Raw genomic sequence first — 20,288 nt, 5'->3', positions numbered from 1 at the left:
TTCAGCTGTCCTCTAGTTATTTTTCTGGAGGAGAAGAAAATGCCATGTCTTTCTAGTCTGCCTTCTTCCCGGAAGTCCGTTCATGTTCTCTTTCTCAGTGAAGATGGTAAAACAAGAACTCAAGAAAATTATGGGGAGCAGATATGTCTCAAGTGGTGGAGTACCTACTTCCCATATGGGAGGTTCTGGGTTTGTTCCCTGGTGCTTCCTAAATACAAAACAAAACAAAAAGAACAAAAAGCAAAAAATGAAGAAACAAACTCAGTGGAGCTGATGTGGCTCAGTGGTTAAGTGTTGTCTTCCCACGTACAAGGCCCAGGGATGGTCCTGATACCTCAAATAAAGAAGAAAATTATGGTAGAAGTAAAAAAAAATTTCCAAGAATTGAATGAAGGAAGGATAGTAGATGATTATCAAATGGGCATAGTAATCCAGAATAACAAAATAACACCAAAATTTATACCTAAGATATTATACATTTTCACTGATTAAAAAACACACAAAAAAAATATAAAAGTAAGACAGTAGCACACAGAACTTCCCTAGCTTGTGATGCCCATGCGGGTACCTAAGGGCGCTTCTGCGCCTTGGTCGGAGTTTTATGGCCTCACCTCAGTGGTACCTTGCAGGAACTTGAGACCTTAGTTCCATTGTGAGTTCTTAAAAGTTTGTCTTTGCTCATTCCTGGTGATACATTTGGAGGCCAATTACCTTTCATATCAGCTTTATTTTTTCAAATAAATGCTTATTAATCTATATATTATTATAGGAAATGGGAACATGCAGAAAAGCAAAAATGAGTAATTAAAAATAGTCCCTCCAGCAATGACTTAGTACTGATAACACCTTAGTGTATATTCCTCTAGAACTTTTGAGCGTGTAGGTTTAAGATTCTTATTCTGTTCGAGTCCCTCTGTGGAAGAGGTCAAACCAGTTCTGCACAGTATTCTGCCTTTTGGTTTGATCTGTGTGCTTCGTAATGGTGTCCTTGGATTCAAATTTGACTTTGTTTGGGTAGAATCCATTTTTGGTGGTGATATATACTTTATATTGCATTCTGTAGGAAGAGACATACCTGCTTGGCTTGCCTGTACTTCCTCATTGTTTCTAGGATTTGGGTAGACAGTGTGCTTCCTCTCTTGTATGCCAGGTGTTTCCCTTTACAGCTAGAAAATAATCTTTTTTTTTTCTTTTTAAAGATTTATTTCCACCCCTTGTTTGCTTTCACTTTCTGCTCTCTGTGTCTGTTGGTTGTATGCTTTCTGTGTCTCCTTGTTTTCTTTTTTGGCGGCACTAGGAACCAAACTCAGGACCTCTCATGGGAGGAAGTCTTCCAATTGCTTGAGCCACATACACTCCTTGCTTGTTCTGTCTCTTGTTGTGCCTTCTTGTTATGTCAGCTCACTGCACCACCCTGTCGCGTCAGCTCGCCTTCTTGCCCTTCTTCTTTAGGAGGCACTGGGAACTGAACCTGGGACCTCCCATGTGGTAGGTGGGCTCCCAAATGCTTGAGCCACACCTGCTTCCCTAGGAAATAATCTTTTAGTGTTACTTTGACATTAAATGAGAGTCAGTTTCCCATGAGGCTTTTTTTTTTTAAAGATTTATTTTTATTTATTTCTCTCCCTTTCACCCCACCATTGTTGGCTCTCTTTTTCCATTCGCTGTGTCCGTCTGTGTCTTCTTGTCAGGCAGCATCGAGAATCTGTGTCTCTTTTTGTCGCATCACCTTGCTGCATCAGCTCTGTGTGGCGCCACTCCTGGGCAGGCTATGCTTTTTTCGTGTGGGGCGGCTCCTTGTCTGGCGCACTCCTTTCACTGGGGGCACCCCTATGCGAGAGGGCACTCCTTATGCATGGCAGCCCTGTGTGTGGGCCACCTCACCACACAGGCTGGGAGGCCCTGGGTACCGAACCTTGGACCTCCTATATAGTAGGTGGACGCTCTTTCAGTTGAGCCACATCCACTTCCCCCCATGAAAGTTTTACCTATTTATTTATTTATTTTAATTAAAAAATAAAAATTTTAAAAAAATGTATTTCTCTTTCCTTCCCTGCCTCTTCCCCCTTCCCCCTCAAGTTGTCTGCTCTCTGTGTCCATTTGCTGTGTGTTCTTCTGTGTCCGCTTGTATTCTTGTCAGTGGTACCTGGAATCTGTGTCTTGTTTTGTTGCATCATCTTGCTGCATCAGCTCTCTGTGTGTGCAGCGCCATTCCTGAGCAGGCTGCACTTTTTTTTGTTTTCATCCTGGGCGGCTCTCCTTATGGGGTGCACTCCTTGTGTATGGGTCTCCCCTATGCGGGGGACACCCCTGCGTGGCATGGCACTCCTTGCGCTTTTCAGCACTGCATGTTGACCAGCTCATCACATAGGTCAGGAGGCCCTAGGTTTGAACCTTGGACCTCCCATGTGGTAGGCGGACACCCTATCTGTTGGGCCAAATCCGCTTCCCTACCTAATTATTAATACTAATTGCTCTTTTGTGCCTGCCTAATTCTTTAGGATTTGCAAAATGGGAGTTTTTTTGTTCTTGTTTTTAACTAATTTCACCAGCAGTTTCATAGTAAAGTAGTCACATTTGTTTGTATCTCTACTTTATAGTCAGGTCCAGGAGTCGAAGGTTGGTACCTTATTGTACTTCCATCAATCATGTGGAAGTGTTTCTGCTAGAACTTATGACCCTTCCTCTTGAAGCCAGGATGATGATGCTTTGTGATGAATGTACTATTTTTAAATTCAGTTAATATTTACCTTGGTTGTTTTAATAGGCTCTGGACTGTTTCACAGCAATGCTTTCTAAACAAACAAGCAAACTAAAAATGGCAGAAGTCATTGGAAGCCAATTAAACATTTCCAAGAAAAAGGTATGTGATACTTTTTCTAATTCCATGTTGAAAGGAGGCTGGGATGTTTTGCTTGCTTGCTGGTCCTTGGTCCTTATCTGGAACAGCTTTTGCATTGCTGCCTCTTCTGTAAAAGTTGGTGGTTTCATTGCTGCTGACTCTCAGGGACCTAAAACTCCTGCTACCCCCCTGTTGTGTAGTTCACCGTGGGCTCTACATATCTAAAGATGTCTCCTCATGACCTCTGTCATGTATGTGCCTTCTTTTGCAGTGTTTTAGTAAGCATTTTATTCTGTAGGTTGTAGACTCAGGTCTGGGTCTTAGTAAAGTCCTTGTCTATAGTTTTTGTACAATTAGATTTGTTTTTGTTATTGAAATCTTTATACATCAGAAAAGATGAAAGGGATGATACCAGTGAAGCAGTATACTCTCTTCCTAGGTTCATTGCCAAAATTATTAATATTGTATCATTCTTGTTATATAAAAATATTTTTGGAGGAGAGAGCCTTTCAGTGTAGTGTTGGTGCCTGGTGAAATGTCTTGGGCCAACCTTGAGGCAGATATTGGGCATTCCTACGTGAATGATGACTTAATAAAGCCTATGTCAAGAACTGCAGTAATAGAAATGTTCCTTAGGCTTCTGAAACAATGGCATGGTTTTGGCTATGGGTAACAGAACATCTTACTGAAAGTGGCTTAATTAATATTTTGATTTTGTTATAGTAGGCAACTGGAATGATACCACCATGACTGACTTAGATTGGTCAACATTTATCCTCTGGTTGGGGATGGGCTCACCTTTCCATAGCTCCTTTGTCTTTTACTCTCACCCCAAAGCTGAACAAAATCTGGATTCTTTGAGATAGTGACAAAAACAAGAGAGGAATGGCCGTTCGGTAGATATCTAGCAGTGTGTCACAGTTTCCCTTTCTGTTGTGACCATAGTCAGATGTACTATGGGTATGTGCTTTATCATTCAGGTCACTCTTTTCCTGCATTATATTTTAAATTTAAAGCAGAGAAAAGCATAGCTGAAGCAAAATTTACTTTTATTTCAGATCTTTTAGAAGTAGAGCTTTTCTGTTTATTCTCTCCACTGGAATAAGTTAGTGTCTTCACTTCAGACATAGGTACAGGCTTATTTGAGAAGAATAAGTACCATTTTAGGAAAACATTCACAATTATTGTTTTTAAAACACAGAGATTTGGAAAAGGAAAATAAACTAAAAGCTACCTGGCCAATCTTGGAATCAGAGAATACTTCTTATTAGAGGTACATTTAGTCTCCATGGATGAGAAAATGCTTGAAGAATATGCAGAATTTTACTTAGGTAAAATCTTTCTCCTTTCATAGGCTGAATTCTTTTGTCAACTTTATAAACCAGAAATTGTAATCAATGAGATAGACGTGCAAGTGGGTCGGGTACGACTTCTACGGAAACAAAGTCAGGCTGTTCATATACAGAGGTAAGTGAGTTTTGAAACTAATCTGAGAACACTGGAATTCTCAGGAACTTGATAGGCGATCTAGTGTAGCCCCTTATTTGATGTCTGACCGGTAGCTCTTCCCTGTGTTGCATAGTGAGGAGTAGTGCTTTCCCAAGGAGCACTATGAAATGAGGTGGTGAGAGCCATTAGTGTCTTGGAGCTAACAAAGACAAATCCTTGATTTTTACTCACTTAGTTGGAAGTCAGGCTGTGTTCTAACATTACTTTATAAATCCTTGAAGGCATGCATTATATGAGTCTGAGATCTAGAAAATTTATTACCCGCTTTAACATTATGCTAAGTGTGTTGCATATGTTTTGTCATGTCGTGGTAATAATAATCCAATGAAGTAATTATTATTATTCACATGTTGCAGTTGAGGAAATGGAGGCTTAGAGAGTTTAAGTAATTTGCCCAAGATGACAGAGGTAGTGAAGATAGTGTCTTTTGGTGTTTTACATCTCCAGAGCCTTGTACAATACCAGCTGCATAAAGACTCCATGTTTGCAGAATGAATGAATTCTGTAATTTAGATGTTGTAAGGACATCTGTTATGACAAGAAGTCAGGCATTTCTGAGCAATCATCTAATTTTTTTTGTCAAGTCTGGAAAATCTAGTTTCCCCCAGCAGCACCAAGAGAACCCTGGACCCTGATTTTTTTTTTTTTTCAATTATTCAATCTTTATTGAACATGTACTACATGCCAGGTATCCTTCTAGATGATAGGGGTGCAGTAGCTAACACAAGTTCTAGCAAACATGAATCTAATGTTCAGAAGGTTTTCTGAGTAGGTAGCATCTGAGGAGAGACCTGAAAGAAGTGAAGGAATCTGCCTGCATGCAGTTATCTGGGACAGAGCCTCAGAGGTAAAGGGGAAAGCCAGGGTCAAATATCCAAGGAAAAAGCAATGCAGCATATTTGAGGAACACCAAGGAGGCCAGTGGGGTGGTGCCAGGCCATGTATAGCTTTGTTGACTTTGTTAAGAGTATTGGATTATATATATACAGAGTCAAACTGGAAGCCCTCAGAGGTTTTTTTTTTTTTAAGATTTATTTAATTTATTTCTTTCTCCCATCCATCTCCCTTGTTATTTGCACTTGCTGTGTCTGTCTTGTTTCTTTTTTTTTTTTTTTTGAGGCACCTGGAGCTGAACCTGGGACCTCTGATGTGGAAGAGGGGTGCTTAATCACTTGAGCGAGCCACCTCCATTCTCCTCTTTGTTGTGTCTCATTGTTTTTCCTCCCGTGTCTCTTGCTGTGTCACTATTGTGTCAGCTCACCTCACCTGCCCATTGGATCAGCTTGCTGACTTCTTCAGGAGGCACCAGGAACCTCTGCTCCCCGCTTTCTTGTGTCTCTTGTTATTTCCTTCTTCTTGTGTCTTATGTTGTGTCAGCTTGCTGCACCTGCTCATCACGCCAGCCTGCTCTCTTCTTTAAGAGGCACCTGGATCTAAACCAGTGACCTCCCATGTGGTAGGCGGGAACCCAGTTGCCTGAGCCACATCCGCTTCCTCCATCAGAGGGTTTTAACCAGGCATTTGAATTGATACAATTTACATTTGCACCCTGATTTCTGACTGCTTTTTGCCCTTCCCAGGGAGAAGCTCACTTTTGCTGCCACGAGGCCGTCCTCTGTTCTTATTGAACAGCTTGCCGTATGTGTCAGCAAAGGGGAACCTGTGTTGCTGGTGGGAGAGACCGGGACTGGCAAAACCTCTACTGTCCAGTACTTGGCTCACATTACGGGTAACTCAAAGAAATACTGCTACTCCTAGGCAGATATTTCACACTGGTTATCTTTTTTTTTTTTTTTTTTTCTTTTTGGAAAATAATTCCAAGTAATACTGGAGTTTAAAAAGCATTACTACTCAACATGTGATCTTGTTCCCCCAAAGTAACCACTGTTAAGAGATTACTGCTATCTTTTCCAGTTCTACTCTGTGCACTGCAAATACATGGACAGAAATTTTTGGTTATGTTTTGATAAGAAATGGGATCATTCTTTATTGCTTTTAGTTACAAATTGGATATCTTTCAAAACAGATTTGCCTTACTCCATTTATTTATTTATTTGTTTATTTATTTATTTACCTACCTATCTGATTGCATCATTGTCTGTTTTTTGGGCATCGCTTCACTGTACGGGGGCCTTACGCCCTTCCACACAGGTCTGGGATGCCTTTTATTTATTTTTTTACCAGGGGGGTCCCAGGGATTGAACCCAGGTCCTCCATATGGTAACTGGGAGCTCAGTTACTTGAACCACAGCTGCTTCCATGCCTTATTCCTTTTAAAGGCTGAATAGTATTACACTGTGTGGATGTTTATTTGGTCTTAATTTATGGAAATGATTTATTGAAGGATCTTCTTGTACTCAGTTATCTGATGTTAGAGCAATAATACCACAGTGGGTTTTCTTGTATATGTATTTCTGGGTTATTTGAAAATATGAATGGTTAAGATTCCTGGAAGTATTAATAAAATGGGAGGATCAAAGGAAATGCACACTTTTAAAATTTGTTAAAATTTACTCTGTAGCCATGTTTTCATGTCCTTATCAAGTCTATAAAATTTTGTAGTCATTCTTTTGCCTCTTTCTATTTTAAAGGCCACCGGTTGAGGGTTGTCAATATGAATCAACAAAGTGACACTGCAGACTTGCTTGGAGGGTAGGTGTGGTTTTGAATTATTTTCTTAATTATATCTTTGTGTTCATTGCTTGAGGTGAAAAATATTTTCTTATAAAGCTGAAAATGTGCCTTGGAAAATTTTTTTCAAAGATTTGTGCTCCTAATTCTACCCCAGTAGGATATTTATTGGAATTTATTGAGGCTCTCCTGGGTATATAAATATTTCTCTTCATTTTAAAGAACACTTGAGGTCCTTGTTCACAAAGATCATACTTTGGAAGGGAGAGGAAAAAAGCAGACAAACATGTAATAAACTAATTGTTTATGACAGTTGATGTAAAGAGTAAGTTCTGGAGCCATACTGCCTTCAGTCTGGATTCTCGAAGTTTGATACTCTCTGAAATATTAAGTAGAGTGAGTTTCAGTTCTGTATTTGGTTAAATGTTGCTAATAGGACTCCACTGTTGTTATTAAAATATCCTTCCCATGGTGTATTTAGAGCTCTTAGTTTCAGAACAATTTTAGTTCGTGCTGAAGGATGTAAAACTGATGGTTGCAAAGGCATACCTTAGATTGAGCTACACTGGGATCTGTCCTATTAATGCTGAGCTGTTGCTTTAAAAAAATTCTTAAAGGTATAAAATAATAGAATTTATTGTCCTATTTTGCTCTTTATGGAGTCTGCCAGGAAGCTCTTCATTTATCTCTTCCTGTGAGGTCCACATTATGCCATAGTATAATCTCACTCCCTTGTCTCATATCCTTGCCTGCTCTGGGTAGAGTGCTACTTTGGAATCCTGCTTCCTTTTTGTCCCCCCTACCCCTTCTATTCTGCTCTATACATGTCATTAATTAATTAAAGTACTTATTAAAGCTTTTAAATCTATCCTGGGTCTTTTAAAGTCCATTAGTTGGGGCTTATCTCTCTTACCCTAATTCTACTTTCACTTTGCTATTTTTCCCCAGTGATCTTTTTACCTTGTTTAATTTCTGTTTAGATAATTAATACGAAATCTCCCCATTGCCTGATTGAGGTATTTGGTGGTGTGCTCTTATCAATATATGAGATTTATTGTTTTAACCAGGCATATCTACACTATACTGTATTTTTTTCTCTATATTCTGTATATAATATATATGTTTCCAGTAATGTCCTGCTGTTTAGTATTCCTAACACAAAAAGCATTTATCTTGTACTAATTGAACATGGACAGAATCCATCTCTTATAAGAATTTGTAATATAGTATTATAGCTATGGCTAATATGTAGCGAGGACACTGGAGCCTATTTGTGCCCTTTGCTGCTGATAATACAGAAAGGTTGGAATCTGAATATCTACTGATAGAAATTTTGTTTTGGTGCCCACTTTGGTGAAAAGAATATATCCATTTTCCCTTGTTAATAGGTTAGCATCAGCTGTCAAAAGGAAACTTGTGTACTCTTTAAGTTTTGTATGTTTGGAAGTATGCCTTGTTTTCCATACTCTTGTATTACTAGAAAATGGTTTGAATTAAGTCTTTATATATGGGGAACAGGTGTAGCTGAGTTGGTTGAGTGCCTGCTTTCCATGGGTGACATCCTGGGTTCAATTACCCATGCCTCCTAGGAGAAAACAAACAAAAACTTTATATATGTGCTGTATTTTAGATATATGGGTGACATTAATTCTCATGTACAAGATGGGACGATGAAAAATAGTTTTTTAAAAAGCAGCGACAACAATAAGGATATGGAAAACAAGATTCCCTCTTCTTGGGATGCATAGTTAGGACCATCTGTTTTAAGATTTCTTTGTTTATTTGTTTGTTTATTTTGCGGTACCGTGCCAGAGATTGAACCTGGGGCCTCATATACAGGTAGCCGGTGCTCAACCATGGAGCCACGTTGGCTCCCCTGAATTTTTTTTGTTTGTTTGTTTTAGGAGGCACCAGGGACATTCCATGTGGGAAGCAGGCACTTAACTGCTCCTCCATCTATTTATATATTACATTTAACACAAGATAAATTTATAGAACTAATTAGTTTGGTTTGCATTAATTTTTTTAAACTTTATTTTGTGCATTTAATAATGAAACATATAAACAATAATTAAAAAATAAAAAGAACACAGTTGAATAAAAACACATTTCTCAATTAAATGTGCTGGATATATATAAATTATTATTTTTTGAATCATGCAATATGTTATGACAAAAAGACAAATACTGTATAATTATGTTACTCTGAACCAAATATATTGTGCATTGGTTTTTAAAAATCAATTTTGAAACTTGGAATTTTTTTCATTAAGGATCAAGAAGATTTATAAAAGTAAGGCCTTAAAGAGCAACAAACTCTCAAAGTATTTACATTCCTGCACATTGCCTTCTGATCTTTTTAGTATACATACTCCTTGTTTTTGGAATAGTGTTAGCATAGTAACTCATTCCTTCATTACATTTTTAACCTATTTTTGTTGTTATATTTAAAGTGGGTTTCTGGTATTCTGTATAAAGACTTTCAAATTGCCTGTGAGTGGAGAATTAGACCAAAATCCAATGGAGAAGGAGTGGAAGAGGCTTAAGAGACTCCTTGGAAAAAAGCAGAGGGCACTGGGGACTCCAGTGGAGCAGATGAAATCATTCCCGGAAAGAAGTCCAGCCCTGAGTGGCAAAATGCAGAGCCCAGGACCACAACACTGACTACAGGGCAGGAGCTTAGAAAAGGCAGCTTCTGAGAGAGAAGCAGAAAGGTTGAGGAGGAGAAGTGCCCCTTGGAGAAGCTGGCAATGAAGAGAAAAAAAGAGAGGAAAATTAAAGATCCCATAGGAACTGAAACAAAATGGTCAACCCACTTCCTCACCACTACCCATAAAACCATCCGTAAAGGAAATGGCATAGAGGAGGGCAGGGCAGCAGAGGCACTTTCCAACTAGGAACCTTGACCCCAAAATGAATAGATACTGTGTTTTTTGTTTTTGTGTTTAACTACTCTGCATGTGCTGTTTTATGTCTCTTTTATTCTTAATGTTCTTTCAGGAATCATAATATGGGAAAGTCATTTTCTTTTGTTTTAGCTATTTTCACATGAAGTCTTACATACAGTCCCAGTTTATGTAACAGGTGGAAGCTGAGTCACTCTCCTTTAGGGCCAGATCTTCTGCACCGCCTTCCCCCTAGCCTTTAGGTATCTCCCAAGGCACCTTTTTTGTAGAAGATGTGTTGAAAACCCTGCTATGTAATGGTTCATAGTTTGTTTAGCCAATTCTCCATTTTGAATATCAGATTGGTTCCTATTGAGTATTTGTGTTGTACTTTTTGTTTGTTTTTTGTTTCTTCTTCTCTGATATATATGTATGTTTACTTAGTTTTTCATTAATTCAGACATGTATTGACTTAACTGTGTTTCAGCCAATATGCTCAGCTTTAAATGAATGTATGGTTCCTTTAAGAAACTCAGACTAGTTTGAAATATTAAGCTACTTCTTTTATAAATTGAATAGACTTAAGCCATAAACAACTGACTCTTACATGATGCTCATTATATGCCAAGCACTATTCTGAATGCTTTATAGAATGCTTTATATATGTTAACTCACTTGACCTTCTTAACAACCATAAGGTGTATACTGTTTTTATCCTCTTTGTACACAAAAGTTAACTGTGGCACAGAGTGAGTCAATAACTTGTTCAAGGCAAAGGCAGATCCATGAATTGAACTCAGGGAGTCTGGCTTGAGCATCCCATGTTCTTAACTGTTATTCTGCTGCCTCTGTTAGCTTTGGATCCCATTTAAGCTGCTGTTTTGAAGAGTAGCAACTTTACTTAAATAACATGTGTATTTTAATTACTTTCTCATTACCACTTCCACTGTAGTCATTCTAGTTTCTAGTTCATCATCCTTTACCTGGACCTGTGCATTTCCCTTTACTTTTTAATTTATTTTTATTTTTTTCTTTCTTTCTTTCCCCTTCTCACTCCTCCCCCCTAATTGTCTGCTTTCTGTGTCCATTTGCTGTATGTTCTTCTGTGTCTGCTTGTGTTCTTGTCAGCAGTACCTGGAATCTATGTCTCTTTTTGTTGTATCATCTTGCTGTATCAGCTCTCCATGTGTGTGGTGCCACTTCTGAGCAGGTTGCACTTTTTTTGCACTGGGTGGCTCTCCTTATGGGGCACACTCCTTGCGTATGGGGCTCCCCTACGTGGGGGACACCCCTGTGTGGCACAGCATTCCTTACACACATCAGCACTGCGCGTGGGCCAGCTCATCACATGGGTTAGGAGGCCTTGGATTTGAACCTTGGACCTCCCATGTGGTAGGTGGACGCCCTATCCGTTGAGCCAAATCTGCTTCCCTGCTCTTTACTTCTATACCTCCCTATGGTCTCTTTTCTACTGAGTAGTTAGAATGATCTTTTTTTTTTTTGGCTTAAAACAATAAGCATTTATTATTTGCCAGCAGTCTATGGGTAAGCTATGTACTTCTTTTTTGGCTGTGCCTACCCATGAATCTTCAGCTAGCTGTGAGTCAGGCAGTGGCTCTCTTCATCTTGACTGGGCTCTCTTAATATGTTTGGTAGTCATTTTGCAGGAGGCTTGCCTAGAAGTTCTCAGCTGGGATGACTGGACTTTGCTCCATGTAGTCTCTCATCCTCCAGCAGGCCACTTGGTCTTTAGATTCCAATAGAGAATGAGTGATGGAACCATTAAATGATCGTTTTTAAGTGTAATCACATCACGTCACTCTCTCTCTCAAAACCTCTGCTGATTTCTCAGTCCATTTAGAATAAAATCCAAAGTCTTTATTTTGACCTTTCTTTTTTAGCATATGTCTGAAATTGTTTTCTTTCTCTGCCTGTGCTGCTGGGCTCCAGCCATACTCTTCTTCATGTACTACCTTAATGCTTGCTGTTCTCTCTGAGTAGCAACCTCACTGCCCATAGATACTGCTTAAGTTCATTCCTTGCTTCATGTAGGTTCCTCATCAACAAAGCCTTCTCTTGTTTGTCTTCTCCAAATTACTGATACCCCCATCACACATTCTCCCCTTACTCTGCTTTATTTATATTCATAGCATTTACCACCACCTGATATTTTATAGATTTATTTCTTTATCATCTCTACCTTTCATTTGATAGTAAACTGCATAAGGACAGGACCTTATAGGTCTTATTTGTTCAATGCCTAACATATGCAGGTGCTCAGTAAACTTTTGTTGAATAAATGGAATAAAGAAATACCTTCATTAATCTCTACTGGTAAGTGAAAATGAGTTTGAAGTTCCCATACCAGACCTTTCCATACAGATGTTTAGTATCAGGGCTGTGGGATTTTTACTCATCTCATTTTTCTTCCCTTAAATATTAATGATTAAATAGTAATTCTTAAGTTCTGTAATTGTTGGCTGCTCTGAAACATTGTTTGGTATGGATTTTGTTCTCAAATTGTTTTTCTTGGGAAATAAAATTTATGTCATTGTCTGTTAAGTTTATATTTAGTATCTCAAGCCATAGAAAATTGTATACTGATTTTCCAATGTTTAAATGATAAATTTTAAATGGTGATAAAAAACAAGAGCAAATAGTATTGATTGAGCAAATTATAGCTTAGAGCTTGGCCTTATTCTCTCCCCCCTGGAAAACTAAATTAAATTCAAGTTAATGTTGTAACTCAATGTTAAGAAATTAAATGCTAAGGCATAAGAGGGAAACAAAATAACAAGAAATATGAGTTGAGGACTATAAACCATTACCATGTCTTAATTCCATCCGTATTCCTCTTTCTTACTTGGAACTGATGCATGGGCTAAATAAATCAATTTCAGATATTTTTTTTTTCTGAAATTTTCTGGGAATTTTTTGCCAGTCAGAATAAAATATGGTTTATCATTAAGTCCCATAAATGGTTTTTATTTAAGCATATTAATAAAATAAATGACAATTCCTTTGCTCAACTAGGAAATTTCAATTTTTTTCATTATAATTTTTTTTTTTTTTGAAAGATTTATTTGTTTAATTCCCCCTCCTTCCCCGGTTGTCTGTTCTCTGTGTCTATTTGCTGCATCTTGTTTCTTTGTCCGCTTCTGTTGTCGTCAGTGCACGGGAAGTGTGGGCGGCGCCATTCCTAGGCAGGCTGCACTTTCTTTCGCTCTGGGCGGCTCTCCTTACGGGGCGCACTCCTTGCGCGTGGGGCTCCCCTACGTGGGGAACACCCCTGCGTGGCAGGGCACTCCTTGTGCACATCAGCGCTGCGCATGGGCCAGCTCCACACGGGTCAAGGAGGCCTGGGGTTTGAACCGCGGACCTCCCATGTGGTAGACGGACGCCCTAACCACTGGGCCAAGTCTGCTTCCCTATACTGTTTTAATAAATAGTTTCTACTTTTCTTATAGGCTCTGCAAACACTTGGGGATGGTAAAATATATTATAATTTAAAAGTGTAACATAGCCTTTTAATATTTTGGTGAGATTTCTGATTTTGATTAAACAAAAATCCTGGACCTTTTCCTGTTTTCTGAGCCATGTGCTCTAATTAGTATTAGCTTCAGAAGTTTGTGAATCATGTTTCCCTTTTGTTTCAGTTACAAACCAGTGGACCATAAGCTTATTTGGCTACCCTTACGGGAAGGATTTGAGGACCTCTTTGCCCAGACATTTTCTAAGAAGCAAAACTTCACGTTCTTGGGACACATTCAGACCTGTTACAGGCAGAAACGGTGGCATGATCTCCTCAGACTAATGCAACATGTGCACAAGTCTGCTGTTAACAAGGACGGAAAAGAGGGCGAAACTGGTAAGGCTGTGAACTGGACTGCTGGTGGAAGGCAGACGGTGGCTCAGTTTGCAGAACTAGGAGAGGAGTTTTGGGGAAAAAATAAAGCCAGATAAATTGGAACTTTCTAGGACTTACAACAAAAGTGGCTAATTTTGAACTGTTTTTTTTTGTGTGTGTGTGTGTGTGTGTGTGTGTGACTAGGCAGGATTTCCACAGAAACTTAGGTCTGGCAATTCTATGTACAAGTTTCAAGTTTTAGTGGTCAGTGAGTCAAATTTTTTTCAGAAAAATAGTTTATTTCCAGGGAACTGGATTCCTTAGCCAAGGGACATTTGACAGCTTTGAAAAACTTTGAAAGCTCTTAGCTTATCTATAAAATGGTAAGAGTTATCTCCTTCAAAGGGTTGTTGTAAAGGATAAATGACTTAGTTAATATAGATACATATAAATGACACATAGCATTATATAGATATTTGAACTTATTTTTTTACATTCCTGTCTAAAATGCTTTTGTGTGAACTTCTTTAGTCATACTTTTTTTTAAAGCAAAGTGCATTTATTGATATATATTAATAAAGCATACAATTCACTCAACACAATTTTTTTCTTTTTGTATGTATATGTGTTTAAAAGTTTTATGTATTGCAGCTCAAAATGGATATTAAATTCTTACCTTTATTCTTTTCTAGGATTACTCCTAAAAGAGAAATGGGAAGCGTTTGGTCTTAGGCTCAACCATGCCCAACAACAGATGAAAATGACTGAAAATGCCCTACTGTTTGCATTTGTAGAGGTATTTTGTTTAAATATTTGGGTTAAGGGAATGTTGATTTGACATAAAATGCAAGTTTTAGGCAGGCTTATATTGGCATTCTCTTCATGAGGGTGTTTCTAGTGCTTGCTGTTTGACTTAAACAATTAGTAAAACAATGATTTGGAGGGAAGATTTTTGAAAAATGCCCTTTATGGAAATTATAAGGTCTTCTTGAACACCATTCTTATTTTTTTAAAGATGAAGTTGAAGATAAATAGTGAACCTAATATTTTTTTCACAGCCATGTATGTGTGAGAGATAAGAGAGGGAGATACTTTGTGTGTGTGTGTGTGTGTGTGTGTGTGTGTGTGTATATGTGGCCATTCATTTTATTGCCCCATTTTTTATTGCCACAGCATAGACAGCTCTACTCTTGGATGTTCTGTGAGCCTGTAGGAAGGATTATTTTGATTAAATATTCATGCCTTGGGCTTTTTTCTTTTTTAATGTCTGTCTGTGACACTCTTTAGACTGTCCCTGTATACCCCTAAAGGAGGTAGGCATCTTACTTAGATGGTTGTTTGGTTAGAGGGAAGGTTCACTCAAGCATATGTCCATTGCTGTGGGAAGTTTGATCATCAGTGCTTAATCTTAATAAGATTATTTGTAAAGAACCAATTAAAATGTCATGTGCTCTCAAAAGAAGTTTTATGTTTCATGACTTAGCTATTCACTGAAATTAGTAAATTTGTTCTGTTTTATTTTTTTAAATTAAATTTGGAAGATTCTTAGGATCAGCATGAAGACAAAAGTATAAAGCAATTGAATAATAAGCAATTCAGTTTTTGGCAATGTGCCAGATGAACAGGTTATAATATTTAATTTTCATTACTCTTTGAAGAGCATCAATAGAACTTGAAGAGATAACATCAATGGACTAGCACTGAGAAAAGATTCATTTTCACCTTCAGCAACTGTGCAACACTATCACAACAGCTAACCCCCTGCCTTTTTTTTTTTTAAAGATTTATTTATTTCTCTCCCCTTCCCCCCATTGTCTGCTCTCCCTGTCCATTTGCTATGTGTTCTTCTGTGCCCACTTGCATTATCTGGTGGCACTGGAAATCTGTATCTCTTTTTGTTGCATTATCTTGCTGCGTCAGCTCTGTGTTTGTGTGGCACCACTCCTGGGCGGGCTATGCTGTTTTCACATGGGGCAGTTCTCTTTGTGGGGTCCACATCTTGCATGTGGGGCATCCCTATGCAGGGGCACCCCTGCGTGGCACAGCACTCCTTGCGTACAGCAGCAGTACACATGGGCCAGCTCCACACGGATCAGGAGGCCCTGGAGATTGAACCCTGGACCCTCCATATGGAGATGGATGCTCTGTCAGTTGAGCTACATCCTCTTCCCAACAACAAACACTCTTGATATAGTTTATCTGATCTTGGTCTGCACAAGCCTGACCTTATATTTATTTTGCGTGCCTTTAATAGCCATTTTAACTCACACGTAAATACATTTACCTAACTATCCATATAATGAGAGGTTCTTCTAGCTTATTGTAGCTCACTCTTTGGCCCTTGGCCATTTTGGACATTTAAAAAGTAAACTTGACCCTAACTTTGCAGACCTGATGATAGCCATTTGGCAGTTAAGGCATAGTATTAAGCTTGTCAAGTGGGACAGGTTTGGCATTGACTCTTTTTCTAACCCTGCTTGCATAATTGCTCCTGGTAAGTGTGACTATTTGAAATGGATTCTTAACATTTTGCTTTGTCTTCTAGGGCACATTAGCTCAGGCTGTAAAGAAAGGAGAGTGGATTTTATTGGATGAGATTAATCTGGCAGCTCCAGAAACATTAGAATGCCTGAGTGGTTTACTTGACGGATCTTCTGGCTCCCTGGTATTGCTGGATCGAGGAGACACAGGTAGTATTTAGTCTCCTTGGGGGTTTTAATTGGTGCAAAGCCTTTTGGCCACTTCAGAGTGAGATTCTCTTTGTTCAGTTGATTGCATTGGCCTCCCAATAGGATTCATTCATTCCTTAGCTAGTTAGTATTATTCTGCAAAGCACATTTTACTGTTGTTAGATGGTATGAGGAATGCAATGATAAATAAGACATAATTTGTCAGGGTATTTGGATTTTGGATTCTAGGTATATGCAGACAGTGACAAAATATATGCAGGTGAATAGGTGATAAAAGAGAAACAACAGTGAATAACCACACCCTAAAAGAGAGAGGAATGGCACCATATGATTAAGTTGTACACATAGTTCTGGACGGTAGTTTCAGTGGGCTTTCAGAAAAGGCAATGAAGGTTTGAGCAGCCAGGACCAACCTCACTGAGCTTGAGGCAGGGTTGCTGGGCCTGGGTGCTTGTGACTGATTGCTTAACTATTGTCAAGTTGTTGAGAATTTTTATTTTCTCTTAACAGAGCCACTAGTTCGCCATCCTGACTTCCGTTTATTTGCCTGTATGAATCCAGCAACTGATGTGGGCAAAAGAAATCTCCCACCGGGAATAAGAAACAGGTAAGGAGATGTGGTCTGGCTGCTGGAGAAGTTTTTTAAAGGTTCTTTTTGTTTATTGATTGGTAATATTAATATAGCCAAACTTTATGACAGTGAACAAAGTACTTGACATTTCTTGGCTTCTAGAAGAATCCTGTTTTCCTTTGTTATATTCTTCTATTTTCTATAGGTGGTAGGAATAAGGGAAATTGAAGAACACTGGAGAATTTCCTTCAGGGTGTTAGTTTGGCATATAATGGCTTATGGATATGGTTGAAGGCAAAATCTTTCCTTCCTTTTGGTTCTGATGCTGCCATGTAGCTATTAGAAAATTGTTATATAGCAATATAATAGGCTGTCATATAACAGGGATAAATGTATTTTAGTAACACAGTCCTCTTTGGACCAGGCTGATCTGTAAAAAGCCTTCTAATTTTCTTTCAGCTTGTACTGCTAAGCACAGACAGGAACAGATTCTTAGTTTTGGTGTTTTGTATAAGTAACATTTAGTAAACCTCCAAATTTATTTTCTTGGTAATCTTTTGTTCCATCTTGAGTTTAAAAATAGTGTTAAAAGTTTATGAGATTCCTACCTCTGCTGCCCATTATAAAAGTAATTAACTCTTCCTAGGGGAATTTTAGAAACTACATTAAATTATGTATTTTCTTTTGCTCTAGTGGTTTTATTTTTAATGGTGAGGGGAGGAGGTTTATTTTTTGTTACACATACTTGTGAGAAAAAACATCTCTTAAAATGATGAATTAATACATCTTAATTTTATAACTTTATTTTTGCTAGGATTATACTTAGCTTTTATTGCATTGTAGAAGTAACAATGATAGTATTTTTGGTAGCACCTACACTACCTTATTTCATTATGATCAGTGAATCTCAAGTCAAAATAACTTCAATAGTTTACATTGCAAGTTATTAAAATGAACTTACATAACTTCTATTTCATGTTTTTCTAATGCCAGAATAGCTGTATTAACTTCCTAACTTCCTAAAAAGTGGTTATTATCTAGTAATTGCCTTTTAGGTTCACAGAACTTTATGTAGAAGAATTGGAAAGTAAAGAAGATTTACAAATTCTGATAGTGGATTATCTGAAAGGATTGAGTGTGCACAAGAACACAGTACAAGGAATCATAAAGTAGGTTCTCTTTGGTGGGTCTATACATTTTTCTTTGGAACATAAAAAATATGTCTCATGCTTATGTACATATGTTTTCCTTCTTTTCTTTTTTCCTTCTAATCAGAGAAGACTGATGGAAGGCTTATTCTTTGGGTTTCTATTTTAAAGTTGGAACCTTTTGTGAATTCCCTTTTTTTCCCCCAAAGAAAACTCCGTAGAAAGCTATGAATTATTACATGAGATGATGTAAACAATTAGATAATGCTCTTCTAATTACTTCTGTATTCAAAGATAAGAGTTTTGAGTTCTTGGAGGTGATATAAATGGCTTATATTTTCGTCAGTCTTGATAGAGTCTTACTTTTCTATTTGCAGTTTGCATACTTGCTGTATAGGATATATTTAAACACATAAATATGATTGATTCTCTCAAGTTTGGAATTAATAGAAGCTTACCAGAATAAAGCATGGAGAGGTTGTGTTTTCGTACTTTGTTTCTTTCCTTCTGGTTTTTATATGCTATATGGAAAGGGTACAATCTTTTGTATAAGGCAATCTGAATTCTATCCCTGGTTCTGCCAGAAACTAATTGTGTCATCCCAGGCAAGTCACTTACTTGACTTCCTTTGTGTCTATTAGAAAGAAATATATGTAAAGGGGTTAAATTAGGATCATACTGGTGCTTTACTGTATATTTTTTGGTTTGCTCATTTTTTTAAAATAAAATTTTATTAAAGTATAGAATTCTTTCACGAACATACACAAACAATAAATGTATAGTAAAATTTATAAAACAAGCATGCATATCATCATATAAGGCTCCTATCTCCCCACCACCAACACCTTGCATTGTTGTGAAACATTTTTTACAAAATATGAAAGAGCATATTCAAAATATTATTATTAACTCTATCTTACATTTGATGTTTTTACTCCCAAACCACCTGATTTTTAACACTGTTAGTATTACATATTTGCTATAGTTCATGAGAGAATGTTCTCATATTTATCCTGTTAACCACAATCTGTCTTCCAGTACTGGATTCCTGGTGTTACACAGTCGTATGCTTTGTACAGTCTGTCAAAGTACACTTATTGGCTCTCAGTTTCATCACAGAGTTGTGCTGTCATCACCTCACTCAGTTTTAGAACATTTTCATTGCTCCAAAAGGAAAAATCCCATACTCTCTTTCATCCCCCTATTGTTGTCCCTTAGAATTGACATTGTTGCAAAATATTAAAATTTACCGTTAACAATATCCATAAATTATATTACTTGTATTTTTCCCATGTATCATATTCTTAGTACTTTATTCATTCATTTTGTAAACCAATATTTATTAAGTGCTCAGGTGCTAGAGATAGATTATAAGTAAAATAAGTAAATAAGACAGATAAAATCCTAGTTCTTCCTTGGGGTTTTAATTCAGGTGGTGAAGATAACTTAAGAGTTGTACAATTTTAGGTTGTGATAGGTGAAGAAAAATAACATGTAGAGCAGAGTAGGGGCTAAAATGGGGTCATTTTAAACAGGTTAGTTAAAAAGTCATATGTTCAAAATGGTTTGGAATGGTTGACCATGCCACACCTTGAAACTGGAACACTTTTTAATAGTCAAGACTGTTTGGATGGAAGTGTAAATATATGTAGTTAAAATTCGTGAAACAGTGGGATAGATAAACCAGAGCCAAAATGCTCATAGTACAAGTATTGCATGTTCTATATATAAAGGACCATTTTTGGAACATAAATTCTTTTTGCATTTTGACTGGTTATGTAGCTAGCTTGCAAAGTGGCAAGCTAAAAATCTTTGGGCAGAAACTTACATTTCAGCTGGTTACATTTGATTTTATAGTAGCTAATCATGAATTTTGTGAGTTTTTAAAATTTGAGGTACTTTGTGTTTTAATCTGAAATCTCTTCCATTTTCCTATCTTCTGGACTTCAAAGTATGGTAGTGATAAAAGTATTATTATTATAAGTCATATTGTTATGCTTTTTAATATTTTTAAAATCATTGCTTATAGGCACATCTGTAACCTTTCAAAACACCATGGCTGCTGTTCTCTGTTTATCCATTATCTTTATAGATTACACAGGGACTTCATTTCCCCATCAAGGCAGAAGTGACTTTGAAATACTAGGTTTGGACACTGTGCCTCT

General features: G+C 37.6%; 1 protein-coding gene across 2 annotated transcripts in view; it reads left to right on the top strand.

The window, feature by feature from the left end:
• Positions 1–20,288, top strand: part of MDN1 (midasin AAA ATPase 1) — a 170,754-nt gene that overhangs the window by 46,972 nt on the left and 103,494 nt on the right. For both annotated transcript variants that reach the window (XM_058307147.2, XM_058307146.2), the window contains exons 12-20: positions 2,768–2,863; positions 4,197–4,309; positions 5,932–6,080; positions 6,943–7,003; positions 13,524–13,735; positions 14,407–14,510; positions 16,260–16,404; positions 16,915–17,011; positions 18,031–18,144. In XM_058307147.2, the coding sequence (XP_058163130.1) occupies positions 2,768–2,863; positions 4,197–4,309; positions 5,932–6,080; positions 6,943–7,003; positions 13,524–13,735; positions 14,407–14,510; positions 16,260–16,404; positions 16,915–17,011; positions 18,031–18,144 (1,091 nt within the window). The remainder of the gene's footprint in view (positions 1–2,767; positions 2,864–4,196; positions 4,310–5,931; positions 6,081–6,942; positions 7,004–13,523; positions 13,736–14,406; positions 14,511–16,259; positions 16,405–16,914; positions 17,012–18,030; positions 18,145–20,288) is intronic.

The sequence above is a fragment of the Dasypus novemcinctus genome, chromosome 11 (assembly GCF_030445035.2).
Source record: "Dasypus novemcinctus isolate mDasNov1 chromosome 11, mDasNov1.1.hap2, whole genome shotgun sequence".
Taxonomy (NCBI): domain Eukaryota; kingdom Metazoa; phylum Chordata; class Mammalia; order Cingulata; family Dasypodidae; genus Dasypus; species Dasypus novemcinctus.
The sequence above is the reverse complement of the archived record's forward strand: the minus strand, read 5'-3'. Positions and strand labels throughout refer to the sequence as shown.